The sequence below is a fragment of the Rhea americana genome, unplaced genomic scaffold (assembly GCF_003343005.1).
Source record: "Rhea americana isolate MKP2758 unplaced genomic scaffold, rheAme1 scaffold_84, whole genome shotgun sequence".
Classification (NCBI taxonomy): Eukaryota; Metazoa; Chordata; class Aves; order Rheiformes; family Rheidae; genus Rhea; species Rhea americana.
Genome location: NW_028187023.1, coordinates 2,414,538 through 2,432,466, shown reverse-complemented (window position 1 = coordinate 2,432,466; position 17,929 = coordinate 2,414,538). Strand labels below are relative to the sequence as shown.

General features: G+C 43.6%; 1 protein-coding gene across 1 annotated transcript in view; it reads left to right on the top strand.

Annotated features, from left to right (window-relative positions):
- Positions 1-17,853, top strand: part of ACTN1 (actinin alpha 1) — a 50,587-nt gene extending 32,734 nt beyond the window's left edge. The window contains exons 10-21 of the mRNA XM_085323355.1: positions 165-395; positions 884-1,031; positions 1,650-1,800; positions 4,258-4,366; positions 4,843-4,983; positions 7,098-7,280; positions 7,992-8,126; positions 9,511-9,690; positions 10,525-10,671; positions 13,361-13,426; positions 14,944-15,102; positions 16,961-17,853. Coding sequence (XP_085179481.1) covers positions 165-395; positions 884-1,031; positions 1,650-1,800; positions 4,258-4,366; positions 4,843-4,983; positions 7,098-7,280; positions 7,992-8,126; positions 9,511-9,690; positions 10,525-10,671; positions 13,361-13,426; positions 14,944-15,102; positions 16,961-17,119 — 1,809 coding nt within the window. The 3' untranslated portion in view covers positions 17,120-17,853. The remainder of the gene's footprint in view (positions 1-164; positions 396-883; positions 1,032-1,649; positions 1,801-4,257; positions 4,367-4,842; positions 4,984-7,097; positions 7,281-7,991; positions 8,127-9,510; positions 9,691-10,524; positions 10,672-13,360; positions 13,427-14,943; positions 15,103-16,960) is intronic.
- The last annotated feature ends 76 nt before the right edge of the window (positions 17,854-17,929 follow it).

Sequence of the window (17,929 nt, the reverse complement as noted above, 5' to 3'; positions counted from 1 at the left end):
GCGCTCTCCCCCAAAAGCATGCAARCTTTTCTTCACAAGCAGTGCTGTTGGCAGAATCTTGCTGACAGCTAGCRTAAAAGTAAATAGTCCCTAATAAGGTCAGAGCAACACTTGTACTTTTAACACAATTTCAATTCAAGGCTTCTTGTCATTGCTTTTTCCAGCTGCTGGAGTGGATCCGTCGCACCATCCCCTGGCTGGAGAACCGGGCTCCAGAGAACACCATGCAAGCCATGCAGCAGAAACTGGAGGACTTCCGGGACTACCGCCGCCTGCACAAGCCCCCAAAAGTCCAAGAGAAGTGCCAACTCGAGATCAATTTCAACACTTTGCAGACCAAACTGCGGCTCAGCAATAGGCCAGCCTTCATGCCTTCCGAAGGGAAAATGGTCTCGGTGAGTGGGGATGACTGAGCATATATCCCCCAACTGTGCCTAAAAAAAGCCCATAGATGGGCAGAGCATGCCTACCTTCAATGTGAGCCACTCTGAAGGGAGAAACCCTACAGAATATAGTTCAGTAAGCCCAGAGGGCCTCCTGTATCTAAACTAGGTTCTGAGACTCTTCACAAGTTGCTTGCCTTTGCAAGGAGATGTTTGGGAACCTCTGATTCTTTTTCATTCAGAAATAGTTGAGTCTTGTCAGGTTTTGCATGGAGGAGTGTTCAAAGAGGCACTCCTGTGCAGACAGATGTATCTTGATACTGTTAGGCATGCCTGTCTTAAGACTGGGACTTTTTGTTTCTGACCTGTGTGCACAGCTCTGTGAGATCAAAGGCTCATACTAAATCTCTCCAAACAACTGGAAGCCACTGAGACAAATGCTGAAGAACACCTCTCCCCATCTTCTAACCTCCCTTTTCTTCTCATGCTGCTGTCTCTAGGACATAAACAATGCTTGGGGAGGCCTAGAGCAGGCTGAGAAGGGCTATGAGGAGTGGTTGTTGAACGAGATCCGGAGGCTAGAGAGGCTGGACCACCTGGCAGAGAAGTTTCGGCAGAAGGCATCTATTCACGAGTCCTGGACAGATGGTAAATGCCAACCTACGTGCTTCCTATTGCCCCAAAACCATGCTTTCTCTAGTCATTTATCTAGGGAGGAAGAGATTAATCATAAGTGGATCATTCTATCCAATTTTTCTCTCAAGAGTGCAAGGTTGAGTTTTTATTTTATTAGGAAAAAATGAAAATCAGCTTGATCTCTGTTCTGCTACCTCATCTTCAACATCGACATCTCCTAACTGGAGCAAAGCAAAAACGGCAAGGGTAGAAGAGAGCTACAGAGAGGAGGAAAGCAACTAGGATTGCTGCTGCCAGTGTTGGCTTCCTGTACAGTAAATACTGCAGGTGGCATTTACAGGACCAGCATAGCCCAGTTTGCAGATGCTGAGAGGAGTCCAGTATAGTCTGTGACAGCCCTGGCTTGAGCTGCACTATTTGCATGTCTCTGTTCTCACAGGCAAACAGTGATTTCAGAGTGAGGATTGTGCATCTCTATGCTAGCATGCATCAGGGCAAGCCTCAGATGGGATGTTTGGAGCAGGGCAGTTGCCCTTTAGAAGATCTCTGGGATTGCCTCGGTCTGGGGGAACTGGCTCTGAGGTGCTTTGGCCTGTCCTTCATTCAACTGTCCTTTGGCTCCCTCCCCAGGTAAAGAAGCGATGTTGCAGCAGAAGGATTACGAAATTGCTACACTCTCAGAGATAAAGGCTCTGCTGAAGAAACACGAGGCCTTTGAGAGTGACCTGGCTGCGCACCAAGACCGTGTAGAACAGATTGCTGCTATTGCACAAGAGCTGAAGTATGGCACCCTAACGCGCATCCGATCCTCAGGGCTAGGGGGACTTAATCAGCTTTGCTTTCTACCCTCTGGAGAGCTGTAAATCYATCACCATGCAAAAATGTTGGGAAGTCCCTGTGTTTCCAAACAGTATCTAGGATACTGCTCTCCAGTGTCCGGGCACACCAGAAGAGCAGGCCAGAGTACGAGTGAATCGTGGGTGCTGACGAGGGGGAGGCAGAATTGTGTTCTCGAGCCAAGTTTCCATCTTCTTCCAGCTCACTGTGCTGCTGTGAATCCTTCTTAAAGAGTTTGACCCTGCTCTGGCCTCTGCTAGGTTTCAGAGTTGTGACACTGCCATACTTTTCCAGAAACAGGAGGAAACAGTGGAGGCAGGCACTCCAGAGGCCCCTAGTTCTTTTATAGAGCATGTCCTGCTTATTCTGGCAGTGAAAGTCTTCAGTGGTTTTAGCTCTCTGTGGCCTCTGCCACCATCTCAGGCCCTTTGTCGCAAGAGTCCTGCACCATCTGGACTCCGGTCAAGCGGAGGTCCAGGAGGTCCTCACAGTGAGTCTGTTCCCTCCCTTCTTCCTCCCATGGAAATCTGCACCCAGCTCCATTTCCAGGAGTGAGGAGTGATGCAGGGGTTACCAGCAGAAATGGAGTCTCTTCAGTGCAGGAGACTGGTTCCTAGGACTGGGAGGCAGGTAAAGGGCTGGCCACTACATCATGCAGAGAGAAATTTTGAAGCCATGCGTGTTACTTGGCAAAATCAGTCTGAACAACTTGGCTTTGACTATGTTTCCTATTTTTAAAGAAAAAAAAATCATATTGGCCTATCTTAAGCCAGATACAGCGCCTGGATTAAAATCAGTACTCTTGGGCTGCAGGACTGTTTTTCATTTTAAAAATCAGGATTATTGGATCAAGATTATTATCTCCTTTACCAGCACAGATTTACAGAATTGTTCCCTTGTCCGCTGGAGGATTGACCTTGGAACAGGAGGAGGGTTCAAGGTGATCCTCCATCTCAGTAAGATTAAAACCAAGGCTGGCTTGTCAGCAAGCATTAGCTGACCTGCCACTTTCTAGAGCACATGCCACAAGCTAGTCAAAACAGCTGCAGCTCTAATAGCAACAGGGAAGGCTAGGGGAGAGGTGATCTCTTTCAGGGTGGTGAGAACAGAAGGCTCTGCTGGGTTCCCAAAAGCCATCTTCTATGTCAGCAAAGAGGCTATGTCCTGAAAAGACAGGGCTGCTGAGCCTTTCTTTCCACCACAGATTCACTGCCAGGGAGATGACAAGGATCTGGAGGAAGCCGCTGGGGCTGCCCGTGCCAGGCATGTTCAGGGCTGGGTCCCTAGGACCAGTGGTCCAACACAGGCACATTACAGGTTGTGCTTTCAAAAGCAGTTCTTTCAGCAGCAGTGCTGGTTCTGCAGCAGAGTATGTCAAGGAACTAATCTGGATTAAAAATCCAGCTAAGAAAAACTGGGTTTTTAGCCCAAATCATTTTTCTGACTAATTTACCACAAAATTCTACCAACAGTTGTGCCTACACACTTGAGGAGGGCAAAATAGTGGTGGGAAGAAATGTGACTGGGAGAGACAGGACAGAACTGTTTAAACCTGCACTACTGCTTAAAACAATGTTCATCAAATTGCTGAGAGTCACTCAGTAGCTCAGCAAGTTATTCCATCATCTCCTTCAGGGCTGACACCTTGAAGCCTGGCTTGTCTCTGTCTGCCTGCAGTCTTCTCCCTCTTTGACCATGTGCAGACCCAAGAGCACAAATACAAGACCCTTAGTTTAAATTTACCCCATGCACTTGCCGTGCCCATACTCTTACCAGTCCTTCTTTCACGAGTGCTGAGCCTTAGACAGCCCAGGCAAAGCACACTCTCTGGGATACAGGAGAGAAACCTACACTGTAATTCCATGATAGGTCTAATAAATGAATGGATTGTGCACTTAGGCTGTTCCTTACCACCCAAAGGTTGCCACCTGTACTCTGCAACTCTTAGAACAATCTTAGGTGGTTTCTTTGCATTTATAATGAAACCCTTGCTGCTCGTTTTCCTGAGATGCAAGATTCAGGTAGTTAACCCGAGCRATGTTCTCAAGCAGAATACAGGGGCTTGTTGCTCTGCTCACAGTCTGCTGATTTCCARCTTGAGCAGAAGTCTGTAGCCCTTCCCCAGTGCCCAACTATTCCCTTCAGGCAGCTAGCACAACTGTTTGTAGAGAGGCCTTGGGTGGTGGTTGTTTTTCTTCCTGTTCTATGTTGTCTGATGTGCTTTAACCTATGGTGTCCCCAAAGCTAGACTCTGTGGTTTTCCTGGTTCACGCTCAGAGATTGTGAGTGCTTTGTTTGCTTCTGTCCTCAAGGCTAATAAAAAATTCATACTTGATTTCTCTTTTTTCTCCAGAAGGTCCTTATTTGACTTTTTGTTCTTTTCCTCCCCCACCTATCATAGTGAGCTGGACTATTACGATTCACCAAGTGTCAATGCCAGGTGCCAGAAGATCTGTGATCAGTGGGATAATCTGGGTGCMTTAACCCAGAAACGCAGAGAAGCCTTGGAGGTGAGACATATTACTGGTTGGACCCTTAGGAGCACATTGGCAGGTCATTTGCAAGAAGCAGGCTGCACTAGGCAAGAACATCCAACTCTTTCGTCCACTCCTAGAATATCCCAGACTGTAAACCARGGCTATATTTCAGTATATTCTGCCTCTACCCTTCCAGCCTAGTTATGGTGACATTCGTTTGCTCAAGCTATTGAATTTTTTCCACTTTTTTGTGTTTTGTAATTTTGTTCTGCATGAAAAGACTGTCCTTGTTTTACTTCATTTTAAAAGACCTCATATTTTTTCCCTCCAAGAGAGCGAAATCCTATGTGTAATCTCTTAATCACAGAGAGACTTTTACTGTAGTGCCCTTCTGGGAGCACAGGGGAGGTCTGACAGGAAAGAGCAGCTCAGACAACGCACGTATCTGTGTGATGACTCTACTCTAAATGTTTTTCTTGTTTTTTCTTTCTTTTTGGGGGCATGCCCAGAGGACAGAGAAGCTACTGGAAACAATTGATCAGTTGTACCTGGAATATGCCAAACGAGCTGCCCCTTTCAATAACTGGATGGAAGGGGCCATGGAGGATCTGCAGGACACGTTCATTGTTCACACCATTGAGGAGATCCAGGTACAGAGCAGTCCACACTGGGTAGGCTGGGGTAGAGAGAGKTCATCAGGGTCTTCTGGGTTCCTGGTGGTGCCAGGTTTGTAGGTCATGTGTTGGTCCTTCTGCTCTTGCAAGTGAGCCTTAGCAAGAGAAACAAAAGTAGTATGGGTTTTTTGGTTGATTTCTTCCAAAAAACTCGATCTGAATAGAAGTGAGATGTGCTCAAACCATCCTAGCTGAAATAGAGAACTGAATGTGAATTTTTAATGTGACAGCAGTCTGACTCATGAGACCYTGAAAGCTGAGAGGATCTTTCAGAGTCTGAGATTTTTTAAATCCAAATGAGCAAGGCTTAATGCTGCTCTTGGATTCTGGAAGTTGTCCCATGCAACGTCATGTCCTGATCGTTTGCGATGTGCCATGAGGGCAGTCATTGAGCTGCCGACTGCGTTTCAGTGCTGATCRTGGAGAAATCAGGATTCTCTACTTTGCTGGTGGATTGCCATTTGAAGCCAAAGGCTTCCTCGCTCTTAACAGGTAAAAACTGAGACACTAATCTCAGTTTTCCTGCCTTTGAAAGGGTGTTACAAAAGAATTTGAGATATCTACAGGTAATTTTCAAATCTTTGAGAGCATAGACTACCCTTCCCTGGGTGCCAGTGGGGATTTCTATTTCTCCTAGTTGATGGGTTCATGAAAAGAATATAAGTATTCATTTGGATTCAGCTTGCTGAGATGAMGAACCAGGATCTTGTTCTTACCAGTTCCTGTACTATTGCCATAATTTCCTCCTGACATTGTGCTCTTTGAGGACTTCATCAGAGTTTGTCAATACCTGATCAGCTCTTTGCAGGAGTGGCAGAAAGCAGCACAGCCATCAATGAGGCAGTGAATGGGATACCAGCAGGGGACACAAGGCAGCCAAGGTGGATGAGAGGTGGTGAAATAGCTTTATCTCAGTATGAGCGGTTCGTGAGCTGCTACTTGCTACTTCCACCCTTTCTTCCTGGACAAAAGGGTTCATAAATTTTTTCATAACACAGACCAAATCTGAACATCACTTATAAACACTTGCATTATCTATTTGTGACTGTTTGCAGTATCTTTCCCAGCCTGCTAGACTTACATTACATSTCTATGGCCACTGCAGCAGCTGCAAAATAGTTAGTCACCATGTAAGGAAGCAATTTTACAAAAGTAGTTAACAGCGTTTATGTCTTAGGAGAGTGGTCAATCATATGGTTTACTTTTATTCCCTCTTTTGTCTACACTGTTCCCTCCTTTATCCCTGCACATGCCTTTCTGTCCCCCAYTCCTTTTGCTGTCTTTTCCCCTGCATTTGCTTCCCTAGTCTTTATCTTCCAGGCTTATGGGATTAAATACCTTAAAGGCCTGTAGAAGCAGTGGGAAATGAGCCAGGACCAACTGGCTTGTCAGCTGTCCACAAACTACCAGCAACTGTGCCCTCACCATCAGTCCTTGGATCACAGTCCAGGCACCACAGCAATAAGGGGAACAAAAAGGGCCAGTTGTGTKCAGGGAGAGGGAGCCGTTTTCAGCAGCAGGAGCACATGTTGCATATGTGAGTTTGCTGTAGGCTGGAAGAYCTTCCCCTAATTCTAACTGCCTCTGACCAGACTAGATCTACAGACTCCTGTACTCAACTGGAATCATTTAGATGTAGAACTACTACATTCCTAGCAGGAGAAGAAAAACATAGCCCATTTAGACTAGTGAGATATAGCTGCTATAAAGTAATGTGACTAATCAGATCTTCTTCCCAGAGGGGCTGACACACATTATTGTYGTTGAACAGTTTCTCTCACTGCTGGAGAATTAGCTCACCCTAATTTATGAGCAGGAATTGTTCCACCATGTTTGAGAGTATCATCTCTGTCACTGGTCAACATGGGRCAGAAACAAAGATAGAATGAGACTTCACTTCATTTAACTACTTAAATTCTACTGTGTAGAATGCTTGGGAGAACCTGAAAGGTATATTAGAATAGCCTGTTTTGTATCCTGAGAATATGTGAGCATTTGCAGTCACATCTATAGGGATATGTTTACTGAGGAGGCCCTTCAATGACTAATGCTCTTGTTACTCTGCCTTTGCTGCTGCCTTCCTTCTGCAGGGATTGACCACTGCCCATGAGCAGTTCAAAGCCACGTTGCCAGATGCCGACAAGGAGCGACAGGCCATCCTGGGAATTCACAATGAAGTCTCAAAGATTGTCCAGACATACCATGTCAACATGGCCGGAACAAATCCTTACACCACAATTACCCCACAAGAGATCAACGGCAAATGGGAACACGTGAGTTCTTTCCAGCCTTGCAGTTAGTGTGGGAGGAGGCTGCTGCTCAGTTGCTGGGACCCAGGAAGTGGATTGTTTTCTGTCAGTTGTCCTCTCATGCTTAATGTTGAGCTTTTGCATGCTTGTCATTTGTTTTCAGCTTGAATAATACCTGGTGCTTGGAAAGTGGAAGAGATCTTTAATATAAATGCCTGAGTGTCAGATCTCTTTTGCTTGCTATTTTCACTGTGAAAGATGCTAAATTAAAAGCTGTAGGATTTTCAGTCCTTAGTTGACCCAACAAGCAAATATGGCATGGGAATCAGTATCCTTGTCCACCGTTCCGCCCTTCAGATGTTTTATGTCTACAAGCCAGTAGACTTTCTTTGCTCTAATGCTAAAAGCGCAACTAAACACTCCATACCAACTGTGCTGATGGTTCTTACCACCAAAACAAAGAGATATGAACACAGGCATTAATGTGAACCACCAAAAACCCRGCTAGTGGATGGCAGCTTCTTTTGGTGTTTCATGACCTGAGATGAGATTGCACCATTCATCCCTCAGCAGATGGGATCCACACTGCATGAGCCTTGCYGCCAAGGCCAAAACCTTATGACAGCTTATGACAGTAAATACACTCACTCCTTTCTTCCATGCATCTATTTTTGTATTTATTATATATGTGCCTTTCTTTGTATAAAATGCACTGTTTCTTGCTTTTTGCTGTAGGTGCGGCAACTGGTTCCCCGAAGGGATCAGGCCTTGATGGAAGAACATGCTCGCCAGCAGCAAAACGAACGACTTCGTAAACAGTTTGGTGCACAGGCCAATGTCATTGGACCCTGGATCCAGACCAAGATGGAGGTAGTGTTTTGCTCATTTCAAAACATTCTGTTTTCCTTTGTGACCTTCATTGGTACTCTGGGCCTTTTTGACCACTATAGTGGTCATTTTTTCTTCAGCTTATAGCAAGAGAAACTTTCATAGAAAGTATGGAGAACCTTAAGATTGATACTGGTTACCCAAGTGCATGTGTTTTTCTCTCCCTAACTCTTTAGTACAGAGAGGGAAAAAAAATTTTAAATGGGGAGCACTGGTATTTGAATARAGTGGTGTTTATATGCAGAAATTTAAAACACCACAACAGCAACATATTTTGTTGCTTTAATAGCAATAGTCTGGATATGCGTGACAAAAAAGTATGACTAGCAGATTAAACATCAGCAGAAGAGAAACATTTTTAAGGGAGATCTTTTCTTTTTAGGTAAGGTTTGAATTAAAGTAACTGGAGTTGATGAGATGGGAAAATATGAAGCTATTATTGATGGCAGGAGCTGTAAAGGAGTGAGCAATTATGGAAATAAATCTATATGTCAGACAGCACCAGGAAAAGGCATCAGGAAAAAGGGCCATAAGTCTAAATCTGTAATGATAAAATGCACAACATTAGTTGAACAGCAGCAGCCTTTTAAAGGAGACTTAATGGAAAATCTTTCTTTGCTAAGGAAGAGGGAAATGCTGGCCTGTTCYCTATCTGTCCTCCAAGCCCACTACTGCCTTAGCTATCCGGAGAGCATGTGGCCAGTCTTCGTCTTTTATCCCTCGGCTTCAGTAAGGGAGAAGGGATTGACATTTGTTCCACTCCTATGCTACATGTGATCCTGGCAAGACATGATCAAGTCAGTTTTGCCCCCACAATCCATTTTTGGAGTATGAAATTGCAGCACAGATGGGACATATGATCAGGGAAGATGTTTGTCGCCCAAGTAGGTTATTCCTCTGAGTTTATTGACAGTGCTCTGAATAGGTCTTTGCAAAGTTCTCACATCACTGGGCTCACACTTGGTTACTTCTGAAGGCAGGGGGGCAATTCTACTGGACCAGGTGTCTTGTGTCTGTATTTCCTGGTTAAAGACGGGAAAAGGTCACAGAGCAATAACCTTAGATGAGCTGAGCATTCAGCAAATATTTCAACAGAGCCCTGAACAGTCTCCAAATGGAATTTGGCACATGAGATGTGCCTAATATAAGGATGCAGAAGAAGGAAACTGCAGTCCATAGGCTAGTAATGTAGCAAGCCAAATCCTTAATTGCTAGAAAGGGATAGGGATTCACTGACTTACAGAGCTATATATTTCTGCACCATGTCATGTCATCCTGTGTGAGGGTGAAATAGCTGCAGTTAGTGCYAGGCATGCTGACGCTTGTCCTTCTAATGGGGTCCAACACTTTGACTTTGCTGATGTAGGAGATCGGCCGTATTTCGATAGAGATGCATGGGACCCTGGAGGACCAGCTCAACCACTTGCGGCAGTATGAGAAAAGCATTGTGAATTACAAACCAAAGATCGACCAATTGGAGGGAGACCACCAGCAGATCCAGGAGGCACTTATCTTTGACAACAAGCACACCAACTACACTATGGAGGTAACTAGACATAATGACTAAGCTTGCAAAAACATGTCCCTGAATGTCTTTTCTGCCTTGCTGTACTTCTGGCCAACCTAGTCCCCTGTACTCCCAAATACAAATGATAGAAATTAACTAAATAAGATCAACAGTATTGCTTGAAAAATTGACTAGTCCCACTTCTGCCACTAGATTGTGGCAGCCTATCAGCTAGGATTAGAGAGACTAGGGGAGTGCTGGTGGTGTTGAGCTGCTAAAGCCTGGCAGAAAAAAAAATACAACAAAAGATTTTTAAAATCAGAGTCTGGCTTTCTGTTGACAACGTGAGATTTCTTAGAAGTAATCTGAGTTCATCGTGAGTCCAGCAGAACACAGACAGGCTTTGAAACCTGCCTTTTGGTTTTTGGCCAACTCTCCACTAAGCAACAGCAGAGGCAGTGGAGCAATGTGGCTGATGCAACAGTGTCTTCCAAGGACTGTGGGTTTTTTTCTTGGTTCTTGTAGGGAGAGTTTTCTGCCCAACTATGYGCTAGAAATGCTGTGTTTGATTTTCATTTGCATTAAAGGCCCCCAGTGTTCTGCTCTGACAAGGCAAAGGAGCTTTGCAGTAGGACCAAGACTTTCTTGCAGGCAGGAACTAGCATCCTAAATATTTTTTCAGTCAAAATCCAGATTTTGTACATCCTGTTGACTCACACTGCAGATGAGAAGGAAGCTTTTCTGAGCAAATGGACTTCTCCTGCCTTGGCCACCAGTATCATTTAATCTGCAGCAAGTAACACATTAGATCCAAGGGTGCCAGATGCAGAAGATCTATTTTTAATTTAAAATTTGTCTTGTCCTCTTTTCCAGCATATTCGAGTTGGTTGGGAGCAGCTACTAACAACAATTGCTAGAACCATCAACGAAGTAGAAAACCAGATTCTGACCCGTGATGCCAAAGGAATCAGCCAGGAACAGATGAATGAGTTCCGGGCTTCTTTCAATCATTTTGACAGGGTAAGTTGGTGCTGACTGCAGTGTGGTAAGCTACAAGGGCTCCACAGTGCAGTAAAAAACAAACAGTAACTGTGATAAAACTGGATCAATAGAAGATGTTTCATTCTTAGAAGTGTCACTCCTATGGAGCAGTTGTTTCTGTGGAGACTGCCAAGCAATCATTAGTCTGGGAGAGGAAGTGTAACTGAAGTGTGAAGCTTCCTGACTCAGCTGAAGTATGAGAAAGTTTGAAGGAAATGAGTTTTTTGCCCCTGTTTTTTCAGAGAGCAGATTATTATTTTGATTTATAAAATCCTTTGGAGCACCTGTTGTCCATATCATCACATAAATCTGTACTGAAGAAGGGCCTGATGTAGCCTCAGATCCTGCAATAGTATAGATGCATAAGGTTCTCAGCAGGGGCAGAAACTAGCATTACTCTTGTATGGAGTAAACAGGAGGATCCATACACAGCACAGCATTGCATGATGTAGATAAGCTGTAAAGTAAAGCCTGCCTTGCTTCACTGCAGAAATACATACCACGGCGCTAACAAGTGCATAAAGAAAAGAATTCCGTAACGGAAATCTTCCTCCCCTCATTTGCCACTCTGCCTGCAGCTCTTCCTTCTACATTGAGAGGGCATCAGCTGGCATCCCTCTACCACCCAAATYGCAAGGATGTTATAAGGATGTCGTGCAGGGAGTCAGAGATGGTCCCCCTAGCCTGAAACCATCTCAGAACTGGTTCTCCAGACTCTTTTATGTTCAGTGTTGCCTGGAAATCCACCAGCAGCCTGTAGAGGTACCAAGTCAATGATGCAGATGTAGGTTGCTCCCACTACTTGCTGTACCAGCCACACTGTTAGAAAGGTCTCCGGAGAATATGGCTACAGCATGCTCTCTCAGATATTGGTGACTCTTTCAGATTGTTGAACACTGGCCATTTCAGCCCTTCACAAGCTGCCCAAGGATAACGAAAGCCATGGCTTCTTAGCAGAGGGACCCTGAGAGTCCTGTAGATTTTCTGTTTTGACCTTCATGTCATTTGCCCCTTGCTCTACAATAATCCTAATGGTAATGCGGAGAGAAAATGACTTTTTCAACTTCAGCTGTGAATTTGAGTTATGAAGCTTTAACACTGGTTTTAGAAGCTGATTGTTTGAGGAAGGTCACTTGCAATTGGTCCTACGATTCTGTCTGTAGCTTCCTTTCTCTGGCCAGAGGTGGTAACTGCAGGTGGGGGTTCTGCAGTGCTTCCAGCTGATCCTGAGCTAAAATTCAGGGAAAATGAGGACTCTCAATTCCTGTGTGCAGTTTGTGATTATGGGCACATTCAAACATTGGGGGAAGGGGGATGAGCAGGGAAGGGAAGAGCAGCTGTGGAGCTGAGTTGTGCTGTGCTGTACAGCGATGCTGTTTTCAGAGCTGAACACTTCAAATAGCTTTGCCAGTCAAAGCTTTGCCTCATATACAAGTCTCATAAATACAGCGAGAGCACTGCTCCCCTGAGCTTCAGCTGTTTTTCCTTCTCTGTTCCTGGGATGCTCTGACAGCTAAGCTTCCTTGGGAGCATTGCCAGACAAATGCCCTAGCCTGCTCCTTTGGTGGGATCTTTGACTAGAAGAATAAGGCAATGCTTCCCACTGCCTCTGCCTGCTTCCTGCACTCTGGGTTACTAGTGAAACACAGGGCTTCTGCCACTATGGATAATGAGCAGTGACGCAATTAATTTACTTAGGAAATGGAGATTCTTGAGGCCTCCAAGCGTCAACTGTTTTTGTCATTCAAATGCTCAGAAGATACGATGAGCTCTCTAAAAAGCAACTGTTCCAAGAGCATTTTTAGCGCATCTTGAAATGTCATTGTGTTATCTAACGTTGTGCACTTTTTTATTTTTCTTCTCTGTCTTTCTATCTGCATGTCATTCCTCCTCTCCCTCCCTCTCCTTTCACCCACTGCATGGTGCACCTGTTTGTTGTCTTTCCACCGCCCTCCAATCTTCTCTGTGTCTCCCTTCCTTCTGCCCCACACCATCACCCCACTGGCACTGCATGTCCTGCTGCCTGGCACACCGCATAACCAGGACCACTCCGGCACACTTGGCCCTGAGGAATTCAAAGCCTGTCTCATCAGCTTGGGTTACGATATTGGAAACGATGCACAGGTACTGAATGCTAGTGGTGAACACAGCCAGATATTAAACTATGAAGAAATAACAGTTTTTTCCTTTCTTTTCTTGTTTGTCGTAATCCATTTGTCATTGCTGTTGTGTCTGACTGTATACATCACTTTTCTATACTCCTTTCTCTTTAAATGTGTTTTGGTATCTGCTCCTCCTTAACTCCCTAATTGTTTGTCTTGGGAAAATTCCTTTTACGTCTTCAAACTATTCCATTTACTTCTGTGTCACGTAATGCTCCTTTTCTTCTCCATTGGTAAATCTGTCTTGGTTGATCTCTTAATTTCTCTTTTTTATCTTCAATATATTCCATGTGTGAAAACTATTCCATGTCCAAAAACATCTTTGCATCTTCATGGTTTCACGAACTACCTTTGTTGTATTGTTTTCCATTGTCCCGTTTATCCTTTCTTCCATCTCCTCCTCCCTCAAACTCATTCTTTGTAATGTCTCCTGTGGGTTCATGTCTCCCTGGACTGGTCTCCATTTTCTCTCTTGGCTTTTTCCATCTTTGCATCATTCCCTGTAGAAGAAGACTGGTATGATGGATTGTGAAGATTTCCGAGCCTGCCTTATCTCCATGGGTTACAATATGGTAATGTAGAGCCCTCTGTCGCTCCTGTTCAAAGTGATTCATGTAGTCTCCTTCAAAGGGGAAGGGAGAATGTGTAGTGAATCAAGGTAAATGCAGCCTTATTTTCCAGCATTATCAGAAGTTGAAGTTAAACCTAATATTAGTTGTATATGTAAAATTCTTGTCTTGCAGCAGTAGCTGAAGGGAAAAAAATGGGAAATCATTGTCTAATTCCTGTGTATTTGGAATAAGAATTATATTTATCAAACTGCATAACTGCAAGTGGAAAGAAAACAATAATCTTTTTCATATTGGTATGTGCACTCTGCACAGCAACACATAACTTCCCTAAGTATCAGTGGAATTCATCTGGAAGTATACAGAGCCTGATAYCTGAATACACTCAAATGCTGCTCTTCTCATTCCTGCCATTTATTTCACATCACATCTCTCCTTCCTGTTCATGTAACTAGATTCAAGTTCCACTCGTCCTCCCCGCAGCTTTTCCCAGGCCAGAGTAACTGTGTGTTCAGAGCAGTAATATGGGGTTCCTCGAGAGGGACAGTAACTGTAATAAGAGCTTCACCCAGAGACTGAGGCTCATCGTAGGGCAGGACAAGAGCATGGTGTGAAAAGGTTCATTTGTACCCTCAGYACCGTTGCTCCTCATGTCAGGCAAAGCAGTATCCATCTGTATCCAGTTCATCAGCTCAGTATAGCGTGCCAGACCATACTAACATCTGATTAGAAATCCCAAGCTCTCATGCGCATATTGCTCTTGCAGGTATAGCGATATAGATCTATTGGAAGAGCCTGTTCTTAGGAGAAGGCTCAGCTCTGTTCTCCCCTCCACCTTCCACTGGGGAGGAAGAAATTCCACAGATGAGAACTAATGATCTTCTGTCTATATGGAGGGAGAGGAAACAAAAACAGAAAAATGCGCTGCAAGGTTTTGGCTTCTGTAGCAAGCTTCTCTGTAGGACCTTTCCTGTAAAGGCTTCTTCCCTGGCCCTTTCCAAATATGTAAGTCCTTCTTTCCAAAGCCTATCTAGTAAAAATGAACTAGATATTATTGAAAGTCCTGGAGAGGTTCCTCCTGGTGGAATCTTTTTTGGCAGCTGAAAAGAACAGTAGAGTTCTCCTTTAGTAAACAGAAGTAAAAGGATTTGAGGAATGCAGGTCTTCAAATGTTGCCACAGACATCTGGCATGACATGTATTATAGAGAAACTCACATCTCCTCCTGAATTTTGTATGATACTGTTCTCTGATAGGGCCATTATCCCAGAGCTAGATGGAGCTGTATGTTATCCTAGGGCATAGCTGAAAATACTTTTTTCTGAAGGACAAATGAGTAGCAAGTATTTTTACCGAACAGCCAGCTTTWAAAAAAAAATCCTAATAAAAGATGAAAGATTGAAATAATTTCTATTTGGCTGTTTTTTCCTAGCCGTGAGGTATGCTGCTGAACCATTTCTCTCCACCCTTATAGCATTGCTGCCTAAGTGTCCAGGCTTATATGACTCTCTTGTTCTCCAGGGAGAGGCAGAGTTTGCCCGCATCATGAGCATCGTTGACCCTAATCGTATGGGAGTAGTGACGTTCCAGGCCTTCATTGACTTCATGTCCCGGGAAACAGCAGATACAGACACTGCTGACCAGGTTATGGCTTCCTTCAAGATCCTGGCCGGAGACAAGGTATGCCTCTGCACCCACCTTTCTAACCTGCCCCGCTCCTGCTTCCCCTCTGCCCTTCTGTCTCAGAGGAAGGGCGTCAAGGAGAGCGCTGGTGCATGGAGGGTTTTCACAGGAACACTGTGCAATGCTGAAGAAGTTGTAAGGCTAAAGTGTGGGTTAATTGTAGCCTGCCAAGGCACCTCAAAGTCCCATTCAGCTGTCAGTCAGGACTATGTTACCCACTCTTGCTTAAAATATTTAATTAAGAGCTTGGTTGTGATTGGTTATTTTAAAATGTGTTAGCAAATTCAACAGATGGTTCTTGATTAGTCTTGAAAAGCTATTAATTACTGACAGCTGCAAACTTGAGATGAGCTTTCTCAGATGTACGTGTGTCTCTATCAGTGGTTGTACAATCAACACTAGGTTTTTGTTGAGGATATGCTATATCTGCTAGTAATAATATGATTTTAAAGGAGCATCTTTTAGTCATAGAAATGGATCAAAAATAGGAAAACTACAAGATGAGGATAAAATATTAATTTTTTCAATTTGCATCATCAGTGGAACTAGTTGATACTAAAATAGTCTTCTTTTTCTTGTATAATAGCCACTGTTTTTTTTAAGCAATTGAACAAATAATATGTGTATCTAATATTAAAATATTTCCGTAGCTGGTAATGGTTTTATTCCTCTCACTTGAAATATGGGATATCATTTCTCAGCTTGTAATGAATTATCCTTAATTCCAGGACAGGTTTCTATGTTTCACTAATAATTTTATCATAATCTCTAATGTGGAAACCCCTGCTACCCACCTTTCATTTAGGCATTACATGTGACCGAAGTCGGTCCTATTGTCTTGCAAGAGTGGAAGATTCCAGATTATTGTGATAAGCTAAAAACACCGAAGAAATAAATGTTCTTTTGTTACAGTCTTATTTATTAACTTGTTTACTCTGTATAGTACATCTAATATGATTGTCAGTTTAACATGCTCTAGTGACTGTAGCATGAATCAGACAGTATTTCGTTATGAAGAAAAAATACCTCCTACTCATTCCAATCATGAAACTGAAAGACAAGAGTGAAAGAATAAAAAGTCAATGGAGAGAGAGAGAGAGATGCTCTGAAACCTGAACCTCTATTCAGAAGACTGCAAAAGCCCATGAGTCAGTTAGCTAAAGACAACATACTGGTTAGCAAACAGGCAACTACTGTTACCTATTGCATGAAATGGAGAGGAGCCAAGCTAGCCTCTGCTCTGCTCATTCCATCTCCAAAAGCCAAATTTACATTGGTAATTTTATTTCCTTATTAAAAGTATCTGCTGTGAAAGGCAAGGCTTGTTGGGAAAACTCTGGAATGAATCAAAAGTGTTCCCTTGTCTGCTGCCTGCACCAGTGCTTGTGGGAACAGCCTTTTCCTTGCTTTGAAGAGAGGGAATGGCAACTACCAAGCAGCAGGAACAGCTGTTACCTCCTGCTAGTGAGGCCTGGATCCAAATGGAAGTTTCTGCTTCCTCCTRTTTGCCTTCAGCAAGATCTCTTCCATCAGGAAAGCACGGAGCCTTATGCTAACAGCTCTCCTTATTTCCCACCAGGTCTTCTCTTCAGGTGTGCCAGCATCTCTCCTACTAAAACATTTCTCACTATTGTAAATACGCTTTCTTGGCCAAACTGTAGGGAGAGTAACTATGTTTCCCCACCAGCTGTATGCCCAAAGTACTCCTTATGAGTGTGTGATACTAGACTAATCGGTCTAGTGGTCTGGCCCTGGTTGTTGCCTGCTGCCCTGGTTGAGCAGGGAGCGGTTTGTCCCCTGAGGAAGGCCAGTTTTGTGAAAATAACGATCACTTTATCTTGTGTCCTCTTTGCAGAACTACATCACTGTGGACGAATTACGGCGGGAACTGCCTCCAGATCAGGCTGAATATTGCATTGCCAGAATGGCACCATACCATGGCCATGATGCTGTACCCGGTGCCCTGGACTACATGTCCTTCTCCACAGCGCTCTATGGCGAAAGTGACCTTTAACTTTTTTCTGTCCCACCACACGCTCCCTCCCCTCTCCCCCGTCCAACACACCCTTCTTTTCTCTTTGCAAAGCAGTCTCTGCTCCGCTCTTTTTTTGTGTTTTCCTGTTTTGCTTCAGATAACAAATCACCTTTTTAAGTGGGGAGGGGGGACATTAACATGACACCGCCTACCTTGCCCTTGAAATTACAGTTTACAAAATTATTTTCTGCAAAAAAATTAATTTTAAAAAGAACAGACATATTTTATTATTAAAAGGGTATTTTTCTCCACCAGATCGAAACTTAAAAAAGAAAATGTTAAAATATTGCACCAAATATTTTTTGTTGTGACATAGAAAGTCGAGCACAATGTTACATTCCATCCTTTCCAAAATGAACCAAACAAAAACAAAAAGCCACTTGTTCTGTTAACTTTTACATCTGCGTATGTCTCTATCACGTTTATCTTGGGAGGGGGGAAGGCACACAAGTGCATGTGTTTGCTGGTTCACTCATTTCATGAAAATATTTTATGATAAACTTTTGAAATTGCTGTGTTTTCTAGGGAAAAAATAATGTACACAGCTCATGTTTTCATATTTAATTAAAAAATACAATATGCCTCCTATGTTTATCAGTGCACAACTTTTTTTGTTGCTGAGAGTAGTCTGGTTTCAGAACATGAAGCTTGAGAGTTGATAACTTTGATATTGCTTGTCACAAACCATATTAAAAATTACTTGTGATAACAAATCTAGACTTTATTCATTTGTACAGTAAAATTGTTTAATACCATCTAGTCAAAACCACAAACACAAGAGAATTCAAA